General features: G+C 43.2%; 1 protein-coding gene across 1 annotated transcript in view; it reads right to left on the reverse strand.

Moving 5' to 3' along the window:
* LOC124722560 overlaps positions 1-20,278 on the reverse strand; it is a 459,722-nt gene that overhangs the window by 251,148 nt on the left and 188,296 nt on the right. The window contains exon 2 of the mRNA XM_047247700.1: positions 11,036-11,098. Coding sequence (XP_047103656.1) covers positions 11,036-11,096 — 61 coding nt within the window. The 5' untranslated portion in view covers positions 11,097-11,098. The remainder of the gene's footprint in view (positions 1-11,035; positions 11,099-20,278) is intronic.

Genomic DNA, 20,278 nt, shown 5'->3' on the forward strand with positions numbered 1-20,278 from the left:
TCTCTCTCTCTCTCTCTCTCTCTCTCTCTCTCTCTCTCTATCTATCTATCTATCTATCTATCTATCTATCTAAGCATTTATCCCGACCTGCGGGGTCTGCTGGTTAATCAGATGTGGCATGTTAATTTGAAAGGGTGGCCGGATGCTTTTCCTTCGCCACCCCATAACCCCCGGGAAGGAATTAGTGTACCCCAACTGTCTGCATCTAGTGTAGTCCATGGAGTAGTGCGAATGTGTTCAGATGTCTGCGAGCGGTGTAACTGAGGCGGAACGTGGGGACCAGCCCAGTATTCACGTAGCAGGATGTGGGAAACCGCCTAGAAACCACGTCCAGGCTGGCCAGCACACCGGCCCTCGTCGTTAATCCGCCGTGCGGACTCGATCCGGAGCCTGCGCGCCTACCCGAGTCCAGGAAGCAGCGCGTTAGCGCTCTCGGCTACCCTGACGGGTTTAAAACTGAAGATTGCAGCTGTTCTCACTAAATTAACAAGTACGGTATTGGTTGTAGCCAATCTCAAAACTGGTAAATCCATAATTATAAGAAATAAAGATTTTCCCATCATTTTGAATAAATTTTTAATTGCCTGCAGAAATACTGGCAATGAAACGGCGCCAACTCATTTTTTTTCTAGATCACACACACACTGATATAATATATAAATGATAGGTTCTAATTCTTCCGTAAAAATCTTTAGTGGATACTATAGTAGCTGTAGTTGCATATTTTCTTTGGACACACTATTCCATGGATATTACAGGAACTATTGTACAGTCAGGCACTGACAATGTCATCATTTACTACTGTACTTCAAACTTAAGTTTAAATATTGTAGTACAGTCAGTTTAATCTTTTTTATGCGCCATTTGTTTTATTTAAATTGATCTATGCTCCCGTGGCTGTATGCAAGGCTTTCAGCTGAGTGTCCCTTCCTTTCCGTGTAAGAGTATGCCTTGAAATTGTTCTGATACATAAACACACACTAAGTAGCAGAAACACCGATAATACTTGCAAGTGCTATGGCTTTCTTCGACCGCGACCTCTTTTTGAAAAACTGCCGAGTCACGAGCTCTCACGCAACACTGAGATGAAATAAACAGTTTTATAAGGGATTCTGCTTAAAATTTGTTTGGAATTATTATCCAAAAATTATCAAGTATCTGTGTAATAATTCTAAAGTTTTTTTTATTATCTCGTAAGTATAAGAGTACTTCATTTGCGCTGCCGAGTGACATCGTTTGTATATTGGCTATAAGCATCGGATTCTAGTACTAGTAGCGGCTCATTAATCTGCATGAGATATAGTACAAGGAAATCCCAAAATTTATATTCCAGAATAACAAAGTATTTTTATTAAACAGTCCAGTACTTAGAGACAACGGCCAAAACTGAGGACCAGAAAGAAAAATCCGCCTATAAATTGCTAGAGTTTCTTTCATACAAACGAAGTTAATATCGTCTTCCGAAGTCTTATTATATACAGGGTGGTCCATTGATAGTGACTGGGCCAAATATTCACGAAATAATCATCAAACGAAAAATTTACAAAGAACGAAACTCGTCTAGCTTGAAGGGGGAAACCAGATGGCGCTATGGTTGGCCCGCTATATGGCGCTGCCACAGGTCAAACGGATATCAACTGCGTTCTTTTAAATAGGAACCCCCATTTTTTTATTATATATTCGTGTAGTACGTAAAGAAATATGAATGTTTTAGTTGGACCACTTTTTTCGCTTTGTGATAGATGGCGCTGTAATAGTCACAAACGTATAAGTACGTGGTATCACGTAACATTCCGCCAGTGCGGACGGTATTTGCTTCATGATACATTACCCCTGTTAGAATGGATCGTTTACCGATTGCGGGAAAGGTCGATATCGTGTTGATGTATGGCTATTGTGATCAAAATGCCCAACAGGCGTGTGCTATGTATGCTGCTCGGTATCCTGGACGACATCATCCAAGTGTCCGGACCGTTCGCCGGATAGTTACGTTATTTAAGGAAACAGGAAGTGTTCAGCCACATGTGAAACGTCAACCACGACCTGCAACAAACGATGTTGCCCAAGTAGGTGTTTTAGCTGCTGTCGCGGCTAATCTGCACATCAGTAGCAGACAAATTGCGCGAGAATCGGGAATCTCAAAAACGTCGGTGTTGAGAATGTTACATCAACATCGATTGCACCCGTACCATATTTCTGTGCACCAGGAATTGCATGGCGACGACTTTGAACGTCGTGTACAGTTCTGCCACTGGGCACAAGAGAAATTACTGGACGATGACTGATTTTTTGCACACGTTCTATTTAGCGACGAAGCGTCATTCACCAACAGCGGTAACGTAAACCGGCATAATATGCACTATTGGGCAACGGAAAAATCCACGATGGCTCCGACAAGTGGAAAATCAGCGACCTTGGCGGGTTAATGTATGGTGCGGCATTATGGGAGGAAGGATAATTGGCCCCCATTTTATCGATGTCAATCTAAATGGTGCAATGTATGCTGATTTCCTACGTAATGTTCTACCGATCTTACTATAAGATGTTTCACTGCATGACAGAATGGCGATGTACTTCCAACATGATGGATGTCCGGCAGATAGCTCGTGTGCGGTTGAAGCGGTATTGAATAGCATATTTCATGACAGGTGGATTGGTCGTCGAAGCACCGTACCATGGCCCGCACGTTCACCGGATCTGACGTCCCCAGATTTCTTTCTGTGGGGAAAGTTGAAGGATATTTGCTATCGTGATCCACCGACAACGCCTGACAACATGCGTCAGCGCATTGTCATTGCATGTGAGAACACGACGGAAGGCGAACTACTCGCTGTTGAGACGAATGTCGTTACACGTATTGCCAAATGCATTGAGGTTGACGGACATCATTTTGATCATTTATTGCATTAATGTGGTATTTACAGGTAATCACGCTGTAACAGCATGAGTTTTCCGAAATGATAAGTTCACAAAGGTAAATCACATTGGAACAACCGAAATAAAATGTTCAAACATACCTATATTTTGTATTTTAATTTAAAAAACCTACGCCGGCCGAAGTGGCCGTACGGTTAAAGGCGCTGCAGTCTGGAACCGCAAGACCGCTACGGTCGCAGGTTCGAACCCTGCCTCGGGCATGGATGTTTGTGATGCCCTTAGGTTAGTTAGGTTTAACTAGTTCTAAGTTCTAGGGGACTAATGACCTCCGCAGTTGAGTCCCATAGTGCTCAGAGCCATTTGAACCATTTTAAAAAACCTACCTGTTACCAACTGTTCGTCTAAAATTGTGAACCATATGTTTGTGACTATTACAACGCCATCTATCACAAGCCGAAAAAAGTAGTCCAAGTAAAACATTCATATTTTTTGAGTACTACACGAATACGTAATAAAAAATGGGGGTTCCTATTTAAAAAAAACGCAGTTGATATCCGTTTGACCTATGACAGTTCCATCTAGCGAGCCAACCATAGCGCCATCTGGTTTTCTCCTTCAAGCTAGACAAGTTTCGTTCTTGGTAGTTTTTTCGTTTGACGCTTATTTCGTGAGATATTTGGCCCGGTCACGATCAATGGACCACCCTGTATAAGCTTGCCAAAGAGTCAGTCGCCACCGAGATCGGGTTCAGCATACATTTACATGTCAAACCGTGAAGTACTTAAGTATAAGTCTATATTCAGGACAGATAGCATCGCCTTTCAATGAAGAGTGCCATGGCGTGTGTGCAATTTGTATATGAACAGACATCTTATTTTTAATATTGCAGAGCGTGAAAATGGTGTCCTGACTTTAATAATTTTGTAGATTTTGTTATGTCTATATTGTTATATAGGCAGTTACATTGCAATATAGCTCTACCTTGTGCAGCATCAACCAAAAACAAATCAACCATTCAAGTGGCTGAGGTTCGCATAAAATCGAATCATATGTCAGACTCGAGCTACGTACTCACCAGGCAGATCCTACGGGGATTTACGAGCTATAATCATAAAGTTGTAATATCATTTCGAAAAAAAAAGATAATGATTTTTTTTGTCCACAATCATATAAATTGGACTCGCCGCGCCACAGTACAGCAGCACGCCACTTGAGGAGAAAAACAGATTGCGCAGCCCATTGATACAGTATCCTACAGTAATTATTTTGTTTCTGAAGGGTAGCAACGTGGAAACAATCAATGCTGACTCGGCGGAAGGATGCGGCAACAATCCACTATCATATCACACAGTAGTTGGGTGGTCAAGTAAGTCTCAATGACGAAGAACCATCTCTATGTGACTATGTCTAAGTGATCATTCTATGTGAAGCATGTGGATTCATCAGTATCGAGAAAGCCGGAGACCCAAACATCATCGGGCACGAAGATGGATTGGATTGTTTGGGGGAAGAGACCAAACAGCGAGGTCATCGGTCTCATCGGATTAGGGAAGGATGGCGAAGGAGGTCGGCCGTGCCCTTTCAAAGGAACCAACCCAGTATTTGCCTGGAGCGATTTAGGGAAATCACGGAAAACCTAAATCAGGATGGCCGGACGCGGGATTGAACCGTCGTCCTACCGAATGCGAGTCCAGTGTGCCCCAGAAGATGCTGAGTGGTATTTGGGACTGTCATGGTGTAGTGTTAATAGATTATGCCCATAAGGAACAAATCGTCACTTGAGTGTACTACCGAACTCTTCTGACGAGGTTATGGGTTGCTGTCAAGACGAAATGACGGGGAAAGCTGTCCCAGAGGGTGTTTTTGATAATGCCCCATTTCAGTCTGCTCACACGTGGTACTTCTTTGAACTATCAAATTAAGATTCACTCCCCGCATTCCTCTGACATGGTAGCCAATGCCATCTTATTCTTTCGTCGAGTGAAGAAACTTCTGCGTAGCAGACGTTTCTAAAATGATGACAAGGTGATTTTCGAGATGGAAAGTTAGGACATCCAAAATTCAGACGTATACAACCAGTGTCTCCTGCAAGTCACCAATGGTTGCGAAAAATTTGTCGCATTGTGAGATGAGTATGCAGAGTAGGATTAAGACCATCACCACGTTTCGTGGTGGCAGCTAGATTGTTTCGAGGTGGTAATCAAAACTTCATGACTATCCTTCACTAGCACTCCCCTGCAGTACATCTATTCTCATGAAATTTGCTGTTAACGGTTCATTGTAGGTTGAGGGTAATACTATACTAGAATCTAAAATTACCTGCACTTCCTTCTAGTGAATCTAACTCAGATACAGAAAAATGTGGAACACTCAGCTATAAATCCCTTTGATAATCTGCCAATTGAAATCAGCAGCTGTCTTCAAACGTAGATTAAAGCTGTTTCTTCTTAACTCCTATACCATAGGGAAATTCCGGAGTGGAAGAAATTAGTCAATTACCAATCTGTAAACGGCCAGCTTTTAGCAACATAAATATACTAGCTGAGTATCCGGCGTTGCACGGACATATATTTATTCCAATCTTCTATTAGTTCATCTTGTCCTTCCCCCTCTCTCCATCTACTTCTCTCCCGCCTGGAAGAGGTTCTTAGGCTCTTTACCACATCCCAATAGGCGAATACCAGGCGGGTTCCCATGTTCCACCTCAGATACACGTTACGCAAACATTTATAAATCTTTCTCACGGTTCCACACAGAAGGCACTGTTAGTGAAGCTTTACTATCAGGATAGAGAATCCTCTACTGCAGCTTTGCTATTCTGTGGCCATAAGAAAAGGATTCGGACGGGTAAAGGTCCTGTGACAAATGTCGCTGTGAAGAAGATGATAACGAAGTTCGAAGCCACGGATTGTTTAGACTTTAGACGATCGGCACCGTTGCGGGCGACCAGACACGAATGCTACTGCTTCTCGGGCAGGTTAGGAAGAAGTGGCGACTTTAGCCGATTCATCTCCGCATGGTGAAGTCACAGCTCGTGAAGTCGCACGTCATACCGGCATTCCACATACTACTGTTTGGAGAGCACTAAGGCGTACCCTCCAGTGCTATCCGTACAAAATCCAACGTCATCATAAACAGCTAGCAACCGATTTTGTAAAGCAGAGAGCGTTTGCGGTGTGGGCACTTCAAAAAATATGAGAAGATGACGATTGGTTGTCTAACATGTTGTGGACCGACGAAGCCCATTTCACACTCCGACACTGTCGACAACCACAACCGCAGAATTTGAGCTATCGAGTATCTTAGAACTGTCGTGGAACTCCCACTGTATGACGAGAAAATCACGGTGTGGTGTGGATTTTCCACATCAGTCGTCATTGGACCATTTTTCTTCGAGGAAACACAGAGTGCTGTTTTTGGAACTATCAGAGTGATGTTTGCGAGGTACGCCTATATGTTACAGAATCGCAGCATCCCTAGCCTGGTTGATAAAGATCTGCTGGAAGGTACGACTTTTATGAAGCGTGGCGCTCCACCCAATATTGCTATACGTGTGAAAGATCTCTTGTGCACAACGTTCGGTGAGGATCGCATGCTGAGTCGCCACTTCCGTCATGCTAGGCCTCTTAGGTTCCAGACGTCAATTCGGGTAATTATTGGTTGTAGGGCTACCTGACAAGTCTACCGCAAACATCCGACCCCATTAGCGATGATGAAGGACAATATCCGATGGCAATTTGTCACCACACCCACTGATATGCTGTATACTGCTGTTCACAACATTGCCCGTCGACTACAGTTATTGTTGATCAATGATGGTCGATATGCTGAGCATTTGTAATAAAGTGTTCTTTCCTAAAAATCAAATATTATGATAATTATTGTTTTGGTATCATATGAAGCGCCATCTGTTGATCATTTTGTGCACCTTTTTTGGTTTCAATAAAACCCCATGTCATTTTAAGCGTGTGTATCAATTTTTATCTTTCTACCTACATTATTTCCTAAGAACTGAAGTTTCAAATGTTAACGGACTTTTGGGTCACCCTGCACTTTAACACGTGCAGGACTTACACAGTCGTGTTTCCCAAAACATAAGCTGCCGTGTTGTCTTACACTCTTCCCTTATTCGTCATCGAAGCGCAAATGTGGAATTTCAGTAAACTGATTAAAACAAAGAGGAATGGAACAGCTCCTGGCAAATATCTTTAGTACGCCATACCTGTGGTTTGATACTGGACTACTGCAGTATGGATACATTAACTGTACATAGCACATTCACACGTTTAAGTGTACGTACTGCTCTATTCCGCTGTTCTTTAATCACTTCACTGAACTTCATATTTGCAGTTGTGTTGTTTCATCAGTAGCTCGTGCTTCTATGGGTTTTAGATCCGATAACTTTCAATCGATATTGCACTCAAATGCAGAGCATTACAGACATATGGTCTTGACGGTTGGTATAACTGACGTATCTACTAATTTTGAAATAGTTTCTATTAGGTTTTGGCGATCCGCGCTGTGGTGCCTCCCTTGTCAGAGTCAGGCTGAATCCGACAGCGCCGGTGTTTCAGCCTGACAACTCATAGATAACATTAGCTACAACCATTCATGTGACATGATTGCTTACAGATGTGTCTGTGATCATCCGGATAGTTTTATCTGTCCGTTTACTACCAACCTACCGCTAATGATTCAGAAACCATACGAAGATAATGAATACACTTCCATCCGCTACGTTCTTGGTAACAAACAAGTGCATTAGGCTGCCGACACCAGAAGACAAATTGTGATTCTCAGATGTATACAGGAAGCGACAAGATCACAGTTAATAAGGAAATGGACCATTTGTAAGTGTAAAAGGAGAATACAAGTTCTCATTCTACTGCCACTAATATCTCATGTTTGCCTGAAAGTTAAGCATACTCCAGAAATGATAGCGTTTTTCTTCAACAGGATGTAACAAGAGTTAAGGAAGACGCTTAAACTAGATCACAAGAGGCATGGCATACATCAGTGTTCAAAATGTGTGAACAGACTAGTCCTCACATTGAAGATTAGTTTTCTTAAAGCAACAATACTGGGAAAACTATGTTGAGAAGCAGTCATTAATCACCAGGTTTGTTAGATTTAAACTATAAATTGATTCCGTCATTAACAGGTTAGATAGAACAAAACGTTCATCTTCCGATAGCTGCAGTATATTAATAAGACTAATCATCTGTTGCATGTTTTTGAGTGTTGCAGTGGAAAGATTTGAAACATAAATGAAGATTATGGTTGAATACGTTGTAAACTTTCGAGAAAACTGCATTAATCTCCACTCATTTCCGTCAAAGCTGTTGGCTGCGATACGTGGACGACACTTTTGTCACTAGAGGGCATGGAGAAGCAGAGCTACATAAGTTATATCAACATATCAACAGCCTGAAAAGAGCATTCAGTTTATGTTAGAACAAGAAATCAACGGTGTGATGCTGATCCTCGACGTGGAGGTCTGCAGAACTACCAAAGACAAACAGCGACCCAATGATCAGCGAAACCCAACTATACGGGATGGCCAGCCTGTATGACAATATTTATAGTTTCATACAAATTTTTATTTCAAATTTTTCAATGGAGTCTTTCAAGCAGTCTCCCAGCATAACTTCACTGTGGATTACGTGCCAAGCCAACCAATTATTCAGGACAGAAGCAGCTCATTCCGTTAAAAGCTGCTGACAGGTTACGATTTTCAGCCCTCTTCTGCCTAAAGTAAATACCCACACCATCGTGTTGAGCCAGTGGGAGACGTGAGAATGGAATCATGATTGGCGGCATCTTGGTGAGCAGACTAGTGTTCTCTCTCTTGCGACCCACACTTACAAGAGAGCAGACGGCTCGCCTCCGACTTTGTCCTCCAGGACCAGCCACCAGCGGGACCTGACGTGAATTACCTTCTCTCTCTCTTCCTATTCCTAGATTTCGCGATCACATAGACTGGAAACTACTCTGCCTCCACCCTTTGTGCGCCCATCTGTATCGCATACTATCGGAATACATTCCACATTTGCTTTATTTCTCCCTTTTATTTCAAACCACTTCCCTTCCAGTGCCCACCTCTCTTGTACTTGACACAGGCAACCCCTGAATTCTGCACGACCTGTACACAACCCATACCAGATGGTAACTACACGCCTAATACTGCTCAGAAGTGTTCTGTCCTACACATGCTGACTGCCTGAGCCCACGGCATGGATGGTGCAAACAATATCAAACATGAAGTGAAACACCTACATAGCATCTTGTATTGTATGGAACTGGAGACCTAGAAACGGCGGAGAGGCGTCGTCCCTGCCGTAGCCCACAGTGGTACACAACCCCACAACAGGCCACAGCAGTCCTCTCACCCTACCGCCACCCCACACCGAACCCAGGGTTATTGTGCGGATCGGCCCCCCACTGCACCCCCCTGAGAACGTCTCACACCAGACGAGTGTAACCCCAATGTTTGCGTGGTTGAGTAATTATGGTGTACGCGTACGTGGAGAAAGTGTTTGCGCAGCAATCGCCGACATAGTGTAACTGAGGCGGAATAAGGGGTATCAGCCCGCATTCGCCGAGGCAGATGGAAAACCGCCTTATAAACCATCCACAGGCTGGCCGGCTCACCGGACCTCGACACTAATCCGCCGGGCGGATTCGTGCCGGGGACCGGCACGCCTTCCCGCCGGGAAAGCAGTGCGTTAGACCGCACGGCTAACCTGGCGGGCCGAATAGCACCTTACTTGTCAACAGATACGAAAGCGAAACATTAAGAAGAGCTACAGAATATAACATGAAGAAAGAGTGAGCAACTGAAATAAAAGAACAGCAGCCCGTGCTGGAAATTCACAGGAATTCCTGTTTTAGAGACCCTTGGCACCCATAGTTCTGATTGTTAAATATCGCTACCTTCGTCAAGAGTTCATATTGTGCTTAACCTCTACTACACCAAGTTAAGATGCAAATACAAAGCAATAATAGGCTGTTGATTGCATCGATTATATTTTATCTTCTTCTCCTCTAAATTGGTGGTGCAATACTTCTGAAAACTTGTAAAAACATTAGGTGCTGACATTACATTTTGTAACATAGCATCAGATTGAATTGTCAACAGCCTTTGTGTTTTTAGGTAACACTGTAAGACTTATAGAACAGCTTAAATGTGGAAATACTTAATTTGTGGGTGCAATATGTCTTACACCAAGAGTAGGCTTAAATAATAACATTATTCCAGTAATTCAGACAGTCTATTTGTTTGAGTGTTTGCCTCCTTAGCAAAGTATTTTAGGTAGAATGTATTTTCTGCTGAGTGAGTATGTGCGTGCGAGCGTGTGTGGAAAATAATAATGCGATAAGTGACATGAACAGTACACTTTTTGCTTTGCTGACGTATTTCTGCAGACATTTTAAACTTGGAAAGAATATTGTGACTCTCGAAAAGCAACATAGAACAATTTAGATAAGGAAAATAATTAATTTAAGGCTCAATTGTGCCTTACACTATGTATCGTACACAGATCGAACTTTGCACGGTTGTTAGTGCAATGTGCGGTGCATGGACGCTTCACCACAGGCATGGATGTTTTCTGCCCAGAGACTGCCCAAGTGGATAGCGCCATTTCACCACTGTTCACCAGAACAGTATCCCACTCAGTGTATCAGACGGCACTAACGGGGTCATTTTCGACCCTGTGTGCCGAACCCGGGGTATTTTGCAACGCTATCGATACTGCACCTTCGGGGGCAGTTATGTAGCTGGGGCAATCACTCACTAGAAGGCAGCGCGCCACAGACCGGGCACAAGGCGAAGATTTCATTGACCACACTCACGGACAATGGCCTTGTACCATTGGCAACAGAGGGCCACCATAGGAGTAGCGGTCACCACCACGCTACCTACCTACGAGCTATAACGGATTGCTTCTTCAACGAGTAATGCTGTTACACTACTTGCATTTCACTCAAGGATCCTAAGTGAGTTATTGGTGATTGTACTGCTGACAACGCTTGATTAGTGAGTAGTTTTTGAAGTGAATAGTGTCAAAAACCTGTGTGATTTGAAGGCTCCTGTAAATGACTTGTTGCTACAGCTGAATTAAATTAAAGACATGATAGTTTTGAAAGTATAACTTACATTTGCACGTGGTGAGCACTACCAGCAGCGTCCACACCGAATTGATGTTACCCATGGCCATATCTGTAACAAAACCATGCACATTATTTTTCGAGCAGAAAGATATAAATCTGTTTACCCTACGTAGATAAAAGGGAATGACACATTGTTTTCTCCAAATGCAACACTAACTGTATTAATTAAGTTCACGTTAAAGCTAATACTTTCATTCACGGTTATGAAATTACGCAGGAGGTTATGACCGCTATTACGAGCCATCTTAAAATTTCAATTGTTTGGTTGCAGTAGCAAAAACAGTTATGTAACTTCACTCTGCATCTTCGACTGAGGCAGTTGACCGTGGAAATATTTCTGTTGGTCCTTAACACTAGCAGCGCAAGGAATATGATATACATCTCACCGCCTCCGAGACACAAATGTAGCCTTACTGTATATCTGTAGTTCGACTAACCTATGCTCCGCAGAAATCTTACTGTCTTATTTCCTTGTTGACGGTATCTTCCATGTGATGCAGGTAGCTAGATCGGACAAGTAAGCCCTGTTCAAAGCACTAGCAACTGGTTGGTCTAGCCAAATGATGTAAAACGTGGGGCGTTTATTAACTCTGCGAAATTGTGAAGACTAACAAAGATTGGAAGCTATTTTTTAGTTTTGACTTCAGTCACTTGGTTTTCCCTATTCAAAAGCTCTCATTAAGGAAAGATAAAAAATGGTTCAAATGGCTCTGAGCACTATGGGACTTACCATCTGTGGTCATCAGTCCCCTAGAACTCACAACGACTTAAACCTAACTAACCTAAGGACATCACACACATCCATGCCCGAGGCAGGATTCGAACCTGCGACCGCAGCAGTCGCGCGGGTCCGAACTGAGCGCCTAGAACCGCGAGACCACCGCGGCCGGCGGAAAGATAAAATTTGTCCCATTTGGAGAGGGTAAACTATAACACTACACTTATAAACTAATGGCCCTTAAAATTGCTACACCATGAAGATGACGTGCTACAGACGCGAAATTTAACCGACAGGAAGAAGATGCTGTGATATGCAAACTATTAACTTTTCAGAGCATTCACACAAGGTTGGCGCCGGTGGCGACGCCTACAACGTGCTGACATGAGGAAAGTTTCCAACCGATTCGTCATACACAAAGAGCAGTTGACCTGCGTTGCCTGGTGAAACGTTGCTGTGATGCCTTGTGTTAGGAGGAGAAATGCGTACCATCACGTTTCCGACTTTGATAAAGATCGAATTGTAGCCTATCGCGATTGCGGTTTATCGTATCGCGACATTGCTGCTCGCGTTGGTCTAGATCCAATGACTGTTGGCAGAATATGGAATCGATGGGTTCAGGAGGATAACACGGAACGCCGTGATGGATCCCAACGGCCTCGTATCACTAGCAGTCGAGATGACAGGCATCTTATCCCCTTGGCTGTAACGGATCGTGCAGCCACGTCTCGATCCCTGAGTCAGCAGATGGTGACGTTTGCAAGACAACAACCATCTGCACGAACAGTTCGACGACGTTTGCAGCAGCATGGCTGCGGTTACCCTTGACGCTACATCACAGACAGGACGCCTGCGATGGTGTACTCAATGACGAACCTGGGTGCACGAATGGAAAAACGTTATTTCTTCGGATGAATCCAGGCTCTGTTTACAGCATCATGATGGTCGCATCCGTGTTTGGTGACATGGCGGTGAACGCATATTGGAAGCGCGTATTCATCATCGCCATACTGGCGTATCACCCAGCGTGATGGTATGTGGTGCCATTGGTTACACGTCTCGATCACCTCTTGTTCGCATTGACGGCACTTTGAACAGTGGACGTTACATTTCAGATGTGTTACGACCCGTGGCTCTACGTTTCATTCGATCCCTGCGAAACCCTACATTTCAGCAGCATAATGCACGACCGCATGTTGCAGGTCCTGTGCGGGCCTTTATGGATACAGAAAATGTTCGACTGCTGTCCTGGCCAGCACATTCTCCAGATCTCTCACCAATTGAAAACGTCTGGTCAATGGCGGTCGAGCAACTGGCTCATCACAATACACCAGTCACTACTCTTGATGAACTGAGGTATCGTGCTGAAGCTGCATGGGCAGCTGTACCTGTACACGCCATCCAAGCTCTGTTTGACTCAATGCCCAGGCGTATCAAGGCCGTTATTACGGCCAGAGGTGGTTGTTATGGGTACTGATTTATCAGGATCTATGAACCCAAATTGCGTGAAAATGTAATCACATATCAGTTCTAGTATAATATATTTGTCCAATGAATACCCGTTTATCATCTGCATTTCTTCTTGGTGTAGCAATTTTAATGGCCAGTAGTGTATTTAGTTATAGTTTATGCTCACAAAGGAAACACAAATAGTAGGGAGTTGCAGTTGTGGCTTACTTTATGTCACGAACCTTCCGACAAGCTCACTGTACAATTACAAGTAATTCTTCTGCAACTAACAAACAGAAGCCTTATTAGAGAAGAAATGATCGGAGCGAAGCAGACTATGTGCGACGAAGGTCAGAAAACAAGATATCGATAATGACTGTAAAATAGATAGGAGTCTCTTTCGTTATCGGTGGGCACTCGCGCGATGTTTTATTGACCTATTCACTGTGCGGCCCAGTGGGCCGTAATGCTACTAGAAAGAACCAACGCGTTGCGTAGCTGGAGAGAAATAAAATGAAGAGTCTGCCTCCGGAACTGAGTGGCCAATGTAGATGGCTGCCATGCGGACAACCCGGATTCGATTCCCGGTATTGCCAAATATTTTTCCTTGGTGAGAACATTGAAATGGGATCCACTCAGCCTCGTGATCCTAATGGAGGATCTACCTGAATGAGAAGTAGCAGCTCCAAGGTCTGTAAGGCCGACAACGACGGAGAGAGTGGTGTGCTGATCCCACGTCCCTCCACATCACATGCAGATCACGGGACGCCACTGGCTGAGAATTACACGGCGGTCTGTCGGTCCCGATTGGCGCGTCTGTAGCTTGTAAGACTCGTTCCTAAACAGAGCTTTGCCATAAGTTTCACTATTCGTGGCTGCGGGAAGCGTTCCCTTCCTTAATTCTACTCTGTGCTGTGCTGGGCAGCTGTATGATGCTCTATTGGTTGTTCTCATCAGTCACGTAGGTGCGCGATACGATGGTCCAAGTAGTCCAGTCAAGGAATATGATTTCAATATCGAAACAGGTTAGCGCCTCTTTATGGTCATATAGCGCATAATTTTTTTCGTGCACGGATAAGGAAAGATCAGTTCTTTTGTTAATTCGTCGACCCAGGAGATTATGGGTCTTCGTGATATGAATTCTGCAACTCTAGCAGTTACCACTAGAACAAGAAAATTGTTTGTTAAAACTTGATTCACGCTGATGTTTCCCACTTCTACCGTCGACGTGAGATATCTAGAGCAGTCATTATTCTGTCTCCGATGTAAAGCTCGGGCCTTGATCAGGTGCGTACTTGGTTCTCAATCACACGAAAAATTCAGGACGGAATCTCTAGTGAAATCATTGTCAATGAGGAATTAAATTCAGAATGCCTTAAATTGATTTTCCATGTATCTAGATGCGCTTCGGGAAACATAACGAGAATGATAGTGGATGAAACCTGGTGATTTTAACAATAGCGAGATAATTTGGAGGAGATAAGAAACAACCTCATCTTAAAATATTATAACTTACTAGATGTATAATATTATTTCTACCGCAAACTAAGCTCTCTCTTGTATCATATCCTCCAAAAAGGACGTCTACCAGTACCCTCATTGCACATCTGACACATTTACCACCTCCTGTCGTTCCCACCGTCTACAGACAATCCTGAACCTTTAAGCTCAATATTATGGAAACGGCAAATTCCAAAACTGAGCATTCCGTATAGATCTACGACAAATAAAAACTAAATATAATGTTTAATTATCGATTTCGTTTTACGAACCCTGTCAACTTTAGATACAAAAAGCATCAACTGTAAAATTTTCAATGTCCTGTGTAGAACAGACTTGTCTAATATTTCCTGGTAAACTTCGAATTAAGGTTTCGGAAAATAATATAAATGGACCATAAAAACCATGAAAACAGACACATTCTCTGAACTCTTTTCTGTCGGATAGCCATTGGAATAAGTGTAGACCGTATAACGAGTAGAATAAGATGTAGAAACGATCAACTGGCATTCGCGATGCCAATCCACTGTCTGAGAACACATAACGTGATTTGTTGTTTCAGATAATGTTCTTTCATTGTTCTAACAGCTTACCACTTACGTTACAGCACCACTTTAATCAGTTTCTTGGTCCCTGGTTTATCTACTGCACGTTTTTCATCCAGTCTACGAATCGTGCTGCTAGTGCCGTAACTGATAGATGTCAGGCTAAACCAAAATTTCTTTCATAGCTTTCCGTTTAGATTTTATCATTCGCTCAAAACATAGAAACTCCATACCTGTCAATATTTTAGAATTTTCCGTCCATGTTGGGTTTTTTACCTCACAGATTTTTCTATTTAGACACTTCATCACTCACTAGTGAACGAGGTGTTTGAAATTTTACCGATGTCTTATGATTAATATGATGAAAGTGATGAGTAGTAATAATCATTATTCTCTCAGCAGCATTCATCAGTAGCCATACGTCTATTTCGATAGCTGTAGCCAAGGAACTTTTAATTCAAGCGCGGAGGTTAGTTCCTTTCTTTCCAGGAGGCCACACTACAACACGTTATTGAAATTTCTTGCAGCCTGTAAAACAGCTCAAGCGGTAACGACTCCCAGAGATAGCAAAAATCTTAGTCATGCTTAAAACTCTCACCCCATTCATTCCTGAATATCATATTAAGCTGATGAATGGTTTATGACAAAATTCCTAATGTATTAGGTTTGTGCACAAGTTCGTAGCGTTTTTGGTTTGCATGTCGGTTTCAGGTTGCTATGGGCTTACTTACCGATTGTCATTTTTCATCTGTAGTTCACTGTTGCTATTTGAGTTTATATATTGCCAGTTTGTCGCTTGGAGAGAGCGAGTGGAGTGCCAAATCGAGAAATCGGAACATTTACGATATATTCTTCCGTTTCAGTTCAACAGAGGGGTGACAGCAGCGGGGTCAGTCGGAAACATTTGCGCCGTGTATGAGCATAATGCGACTGGACACAGCACGGCAAGAAAACGGTTCGGAGGATCGTTTTGTCATTAGTGATTCTCCACGTTCAGGAAGACCTATGGGGTTTGATGACGATCGTTTAAACGCATCAGTTCACAATAATCCACGTCAGTGTGATCGAGAACTGCCAAATGTGATGAAACACGATCGTTCCACCATCGTGCGGCATTTGAATGCAGTGGGGAAGGTTCAAAAATCGGGTGTATGGATACCGTATTCTCTAAGCGAAAACCAAAGAAATCCGCGGGTGGCTACACTATGTGATCAAAAGTATTCGGACACCTGGCTGAAAATGACTTACAAGTTCGTGGCGCCCTCCATCGGCAATGCTGAAATTCATTGTGGTTTTAGCCCACCCTTAGCCTTGATGACAGCTTCCACTCTCGCAAGCATACGTTCAGTCAAGCGCTGGAAGGTTTCTTGAGGAATGGCAGCCCATTCTTCTTATATATTCAGTGCAAATGGCATTATGCACACGAAACTCGAGTTGGAATATTTCATCGCTCGGTGTCGTATTGAAATATTTTATGTCGCCGAGACTCACCTCCACCCCACCATAATCATCATATCGATTACTTATGAGATCACCACATTAGTTGTAGCATACCGCAGCCCCAGCGGACGTTTGAAGAGGATGATTGGCAAGCACCTTAAACCATTATCCGAGGTTGCCGTTCTGTGGTGATCTTAGCGCCAAACACTACTTGTGGAACTCGAGGTGTAACAACCCATGAGGGGGGGGGGGGGGCAGGGGGTTCGCCTTTACCAATTGGAGGAAGTGTGGAAGCGATGACATTTGGCCCAAAGTGCCCCACCCACATTCCGTCGAATCCAGCTCACAATTCAAATGTTTTGGATACAGCGGTGTTAAAGAACTTGAGGCCGGATCTCCGTCTACAAACACTAAATGATTTGACATCTGACCACCATCCTGTATTGGTGTGATATCAGGGGCTCGCTTCCACCTGCCTACCCCGTCATCAACTCTAATCCACTGAGAGGAATATGAGCGGTGGCTTGATAATAATGTTAACCCTACTGAAGATGTCTCTAAAACTGAACAGATAGATGATGCCATCTCTACTCTCTACAGCAAAATCCGACGTGCTTCCCAATGGGCCTCCGTCGCAGTGGAACGACATCCACCATCGAACGGCACCTATTCACCACTGTTGCAAGAGCTGAAAGCCTTGAACTACGGGAAGGTAAGGTAGCTGCCCTTGAGCTTCGGTCACGTGATCACTGGAACTGGTCTGCAATCTCCGAAACCCTAAATCACTTTCAAGAGTGCTTCAGAGTCCAACAGGCCTTGTCTATGACCCACTGGGAAAAGAAGAAGTTTTTGTTTCCACCTTTGAGGCTCAAAACACACTAGGCGAGTTGGGGAATGATCCGGATGCCGAACAGGTTTGTCAGAGAGCTCAAGAAATTAGAGAAGCTGACCATCGTACTGACCCAGACCTTACAACGCCTGCAGAAATCCATAATATCATCAGACACTTGGGATCTCAGTCAGCCCGTGGGCCAGACGGACTCACCTTAAGCATATCCCATGGAAACATCTTGTGCACATCACGGGGATATATAACGGTTGTATAAGGATTGGCAGACCCTTGGAACGTCACATGTCACGCGCCGCATAAATTTAAATTCGTCACGACCTGTCCACCTCTTTCATTCCTTGTCGCGATGTTGATAGGCCTTCATTTCAGCTCCACAACAAGTGGTATTCACATGAAATTAAGAGTAACATACCGTTCATAATCCCAGGCCGTTTAATATTGCTACGTAGCTAATCTGCAGTATGCAGTGCTACACCCTTCACAGTGGTTTATATCGTATACAGGGTGTCACAGGATGAATTGTCAACATTCAGTCATATGACAGGAATAATCTTTCGGAGCCAAAAAGTCTAATAAACATGGGTGGTAAAGTGCGTACCTTAAGAGTTATAAGCAATTCATCTTCGGTAGTGTGAAACACATCTCTTATACTAAACAAGTGCTCATAGGTCTTATGTTATGCATTGTAGAGCCCATGTTTACTAGACTTTTTTGCTTCGAGTAAGTGTTTCTGTCCTATCCCTAGATATTGACCACTCTTCCTGTGACATACCGTGTATGTAGGTGTACCTGTAGTGTAAAGTTGATTTGGTGCTATAATTTTCACAAATGTTAGTGTAAATGACTGTCGTATACTCATATTATCATTACATTTCATTTTACGTAAAAGCTACTCACAAATCCTCTAATAACTAGAAATTAGAATTAACAAATCATTTACATTTCTTTATTTGGCGTCTTTTGCTACCTGCATGTACGAGAGGTAGGTTAACTCATGAAAAGCGAAGATTAATTTCATTCGTCGTCTTTTTGTGCAAATAAAAATTAATAGAGCCTATGCAGTCTTTTAACTGTATTCAGCTGTTAGTGATAAACTTCACAAGTGAATACATGAACTGTGAAGCTATTCTGCTACGTCTTGTTGCCTAAATTAATTTCCAAAGGATGCCTGTTTCTGTATAACACACATTAACTATTAAAAATGATAGGTCACAGTATCATCCCAGCTTCAACTGTAACATCTTTTCTTTTAATTTTGAACAGCTCTGAGCGGATTCGAGAGAGTGGGTATGTTCTCGTAAGTCTGTGGGCCTTCCAGCAGAAAGCGGACATGGGCTTTATTTTATCTGTAATTTTATTTGTAGTTCTTGAGCTTTAAATAAAGCGAAAGCTTTAAAATTAGAATTTTTAATGTGAAATCAGTTGGAGATAGTTGTGGGTTGAATCTGTAAGTCGACCTAGGAAGCGCGCATCATCTCTCAGATGCGCATACAAAGCACTGATATGAAATGCAGTTTTGGCCACACATACAATTTTAATATGTTACAGTTGTTATTCGTGGATTCTGTTTACCAGTAAAGTACTGTACGTGCTGCTGGTGATTCAGCACATGTATTGTGATTTTCTCTCGGTGCATATTAAGTGCACTGTTGCTTCTATGTAGATCGGTTGACGTTGCACATTATGGAAACCTACTTGAAGATCATCCTCAAAATTGCGGCCTATACCAGCAGTATAATGTACCCATTTATAGAGAAAGTAATAATACAGGTTTAGAAACGCAATTACAAGAGAACTTAATGGACTAGCTACCATGTTCGTCCGATATGAACCTTGCTGAGCGTTTATGAACGATGTGATCGACTCCTTAAGTTTGCCATCGTGCAGCCGAAGAAAAGAATGTGGATCAAGATTTAACAGATCGTCGACGCCGAGGTCATTAGAAACGGAGTACAATCTGGGCTTGGGGAAGAATACAAAAGACAACTAAGATAACTGGCCATTTCCTTTTCAGAGGGACATTCATGGCCTTTGCCAGCAGTATATGGAAATAACGGAAAATCTGCATCAGGATGGCTACACGGGAATTCAAACCGCGGTCTTCCCGAGTGCAAGTCGAGTGTCTTACCAGTGCGTTACCTCGCTTACTCTTTAGTCTTAGTGTAATCGTGTGCAACGCATTTTGCAAGGCGCTTCTTGTTTTTATCGTTACAAGGCTAGCCGGATATCATCATCATCATCATCATCATCACCGTTAATCATAGAATAGGTCTTAAACCTCCGCCATCCAACATCGTTTCGGTCTTTCCACTTAACGTTTCATATGAGCTCTGTAGTCCGTAATTGTAATGGTAATCTGCCGTCTTCTTCCGCTTAAAAAAAAATGGCTCTGAGCACTATGGGACTTAACATCTATGGTCATCAGTCCCCTAGAACTTAGAACTACTTAAACCTAACTAACCTAAGGGCATCACACAACACCCAGTCATCACGAGGCAGAGAAAATCCCTGACCCCGCCGGGAATCGAACCCGGGAACCCGGGCGCGGGAACGCTACCGCACGACCACGAGCTACGGACTAAATTAAGTTCAGCGCGAGATTAAGTTGTTATAGATGCTCAATCTAGGATGGTGATACGTCTTGTACAAGCATATTCGTGTGGTGTGTAACGTTAAGGGGAAAAACACACTTTCAGTTAGACTTTCGTGTTATTGGTAAACTGAATC

This window comes from Schistocerca piceifrons, chromosome X (assembly GCF_021461385.2).
Source record: "Schistocerca piceifrons isolate TAMUIC-IGC-003096 chromosome X, iqSchPice1.1, whole genome shotgun sequence".
Lineage (NCBI taxonomy): Eukaryota > Metazoa > Arthropoda > Insecta > Orthoptera > Acrididae > Schistocerca > Schistocerca piceifrons.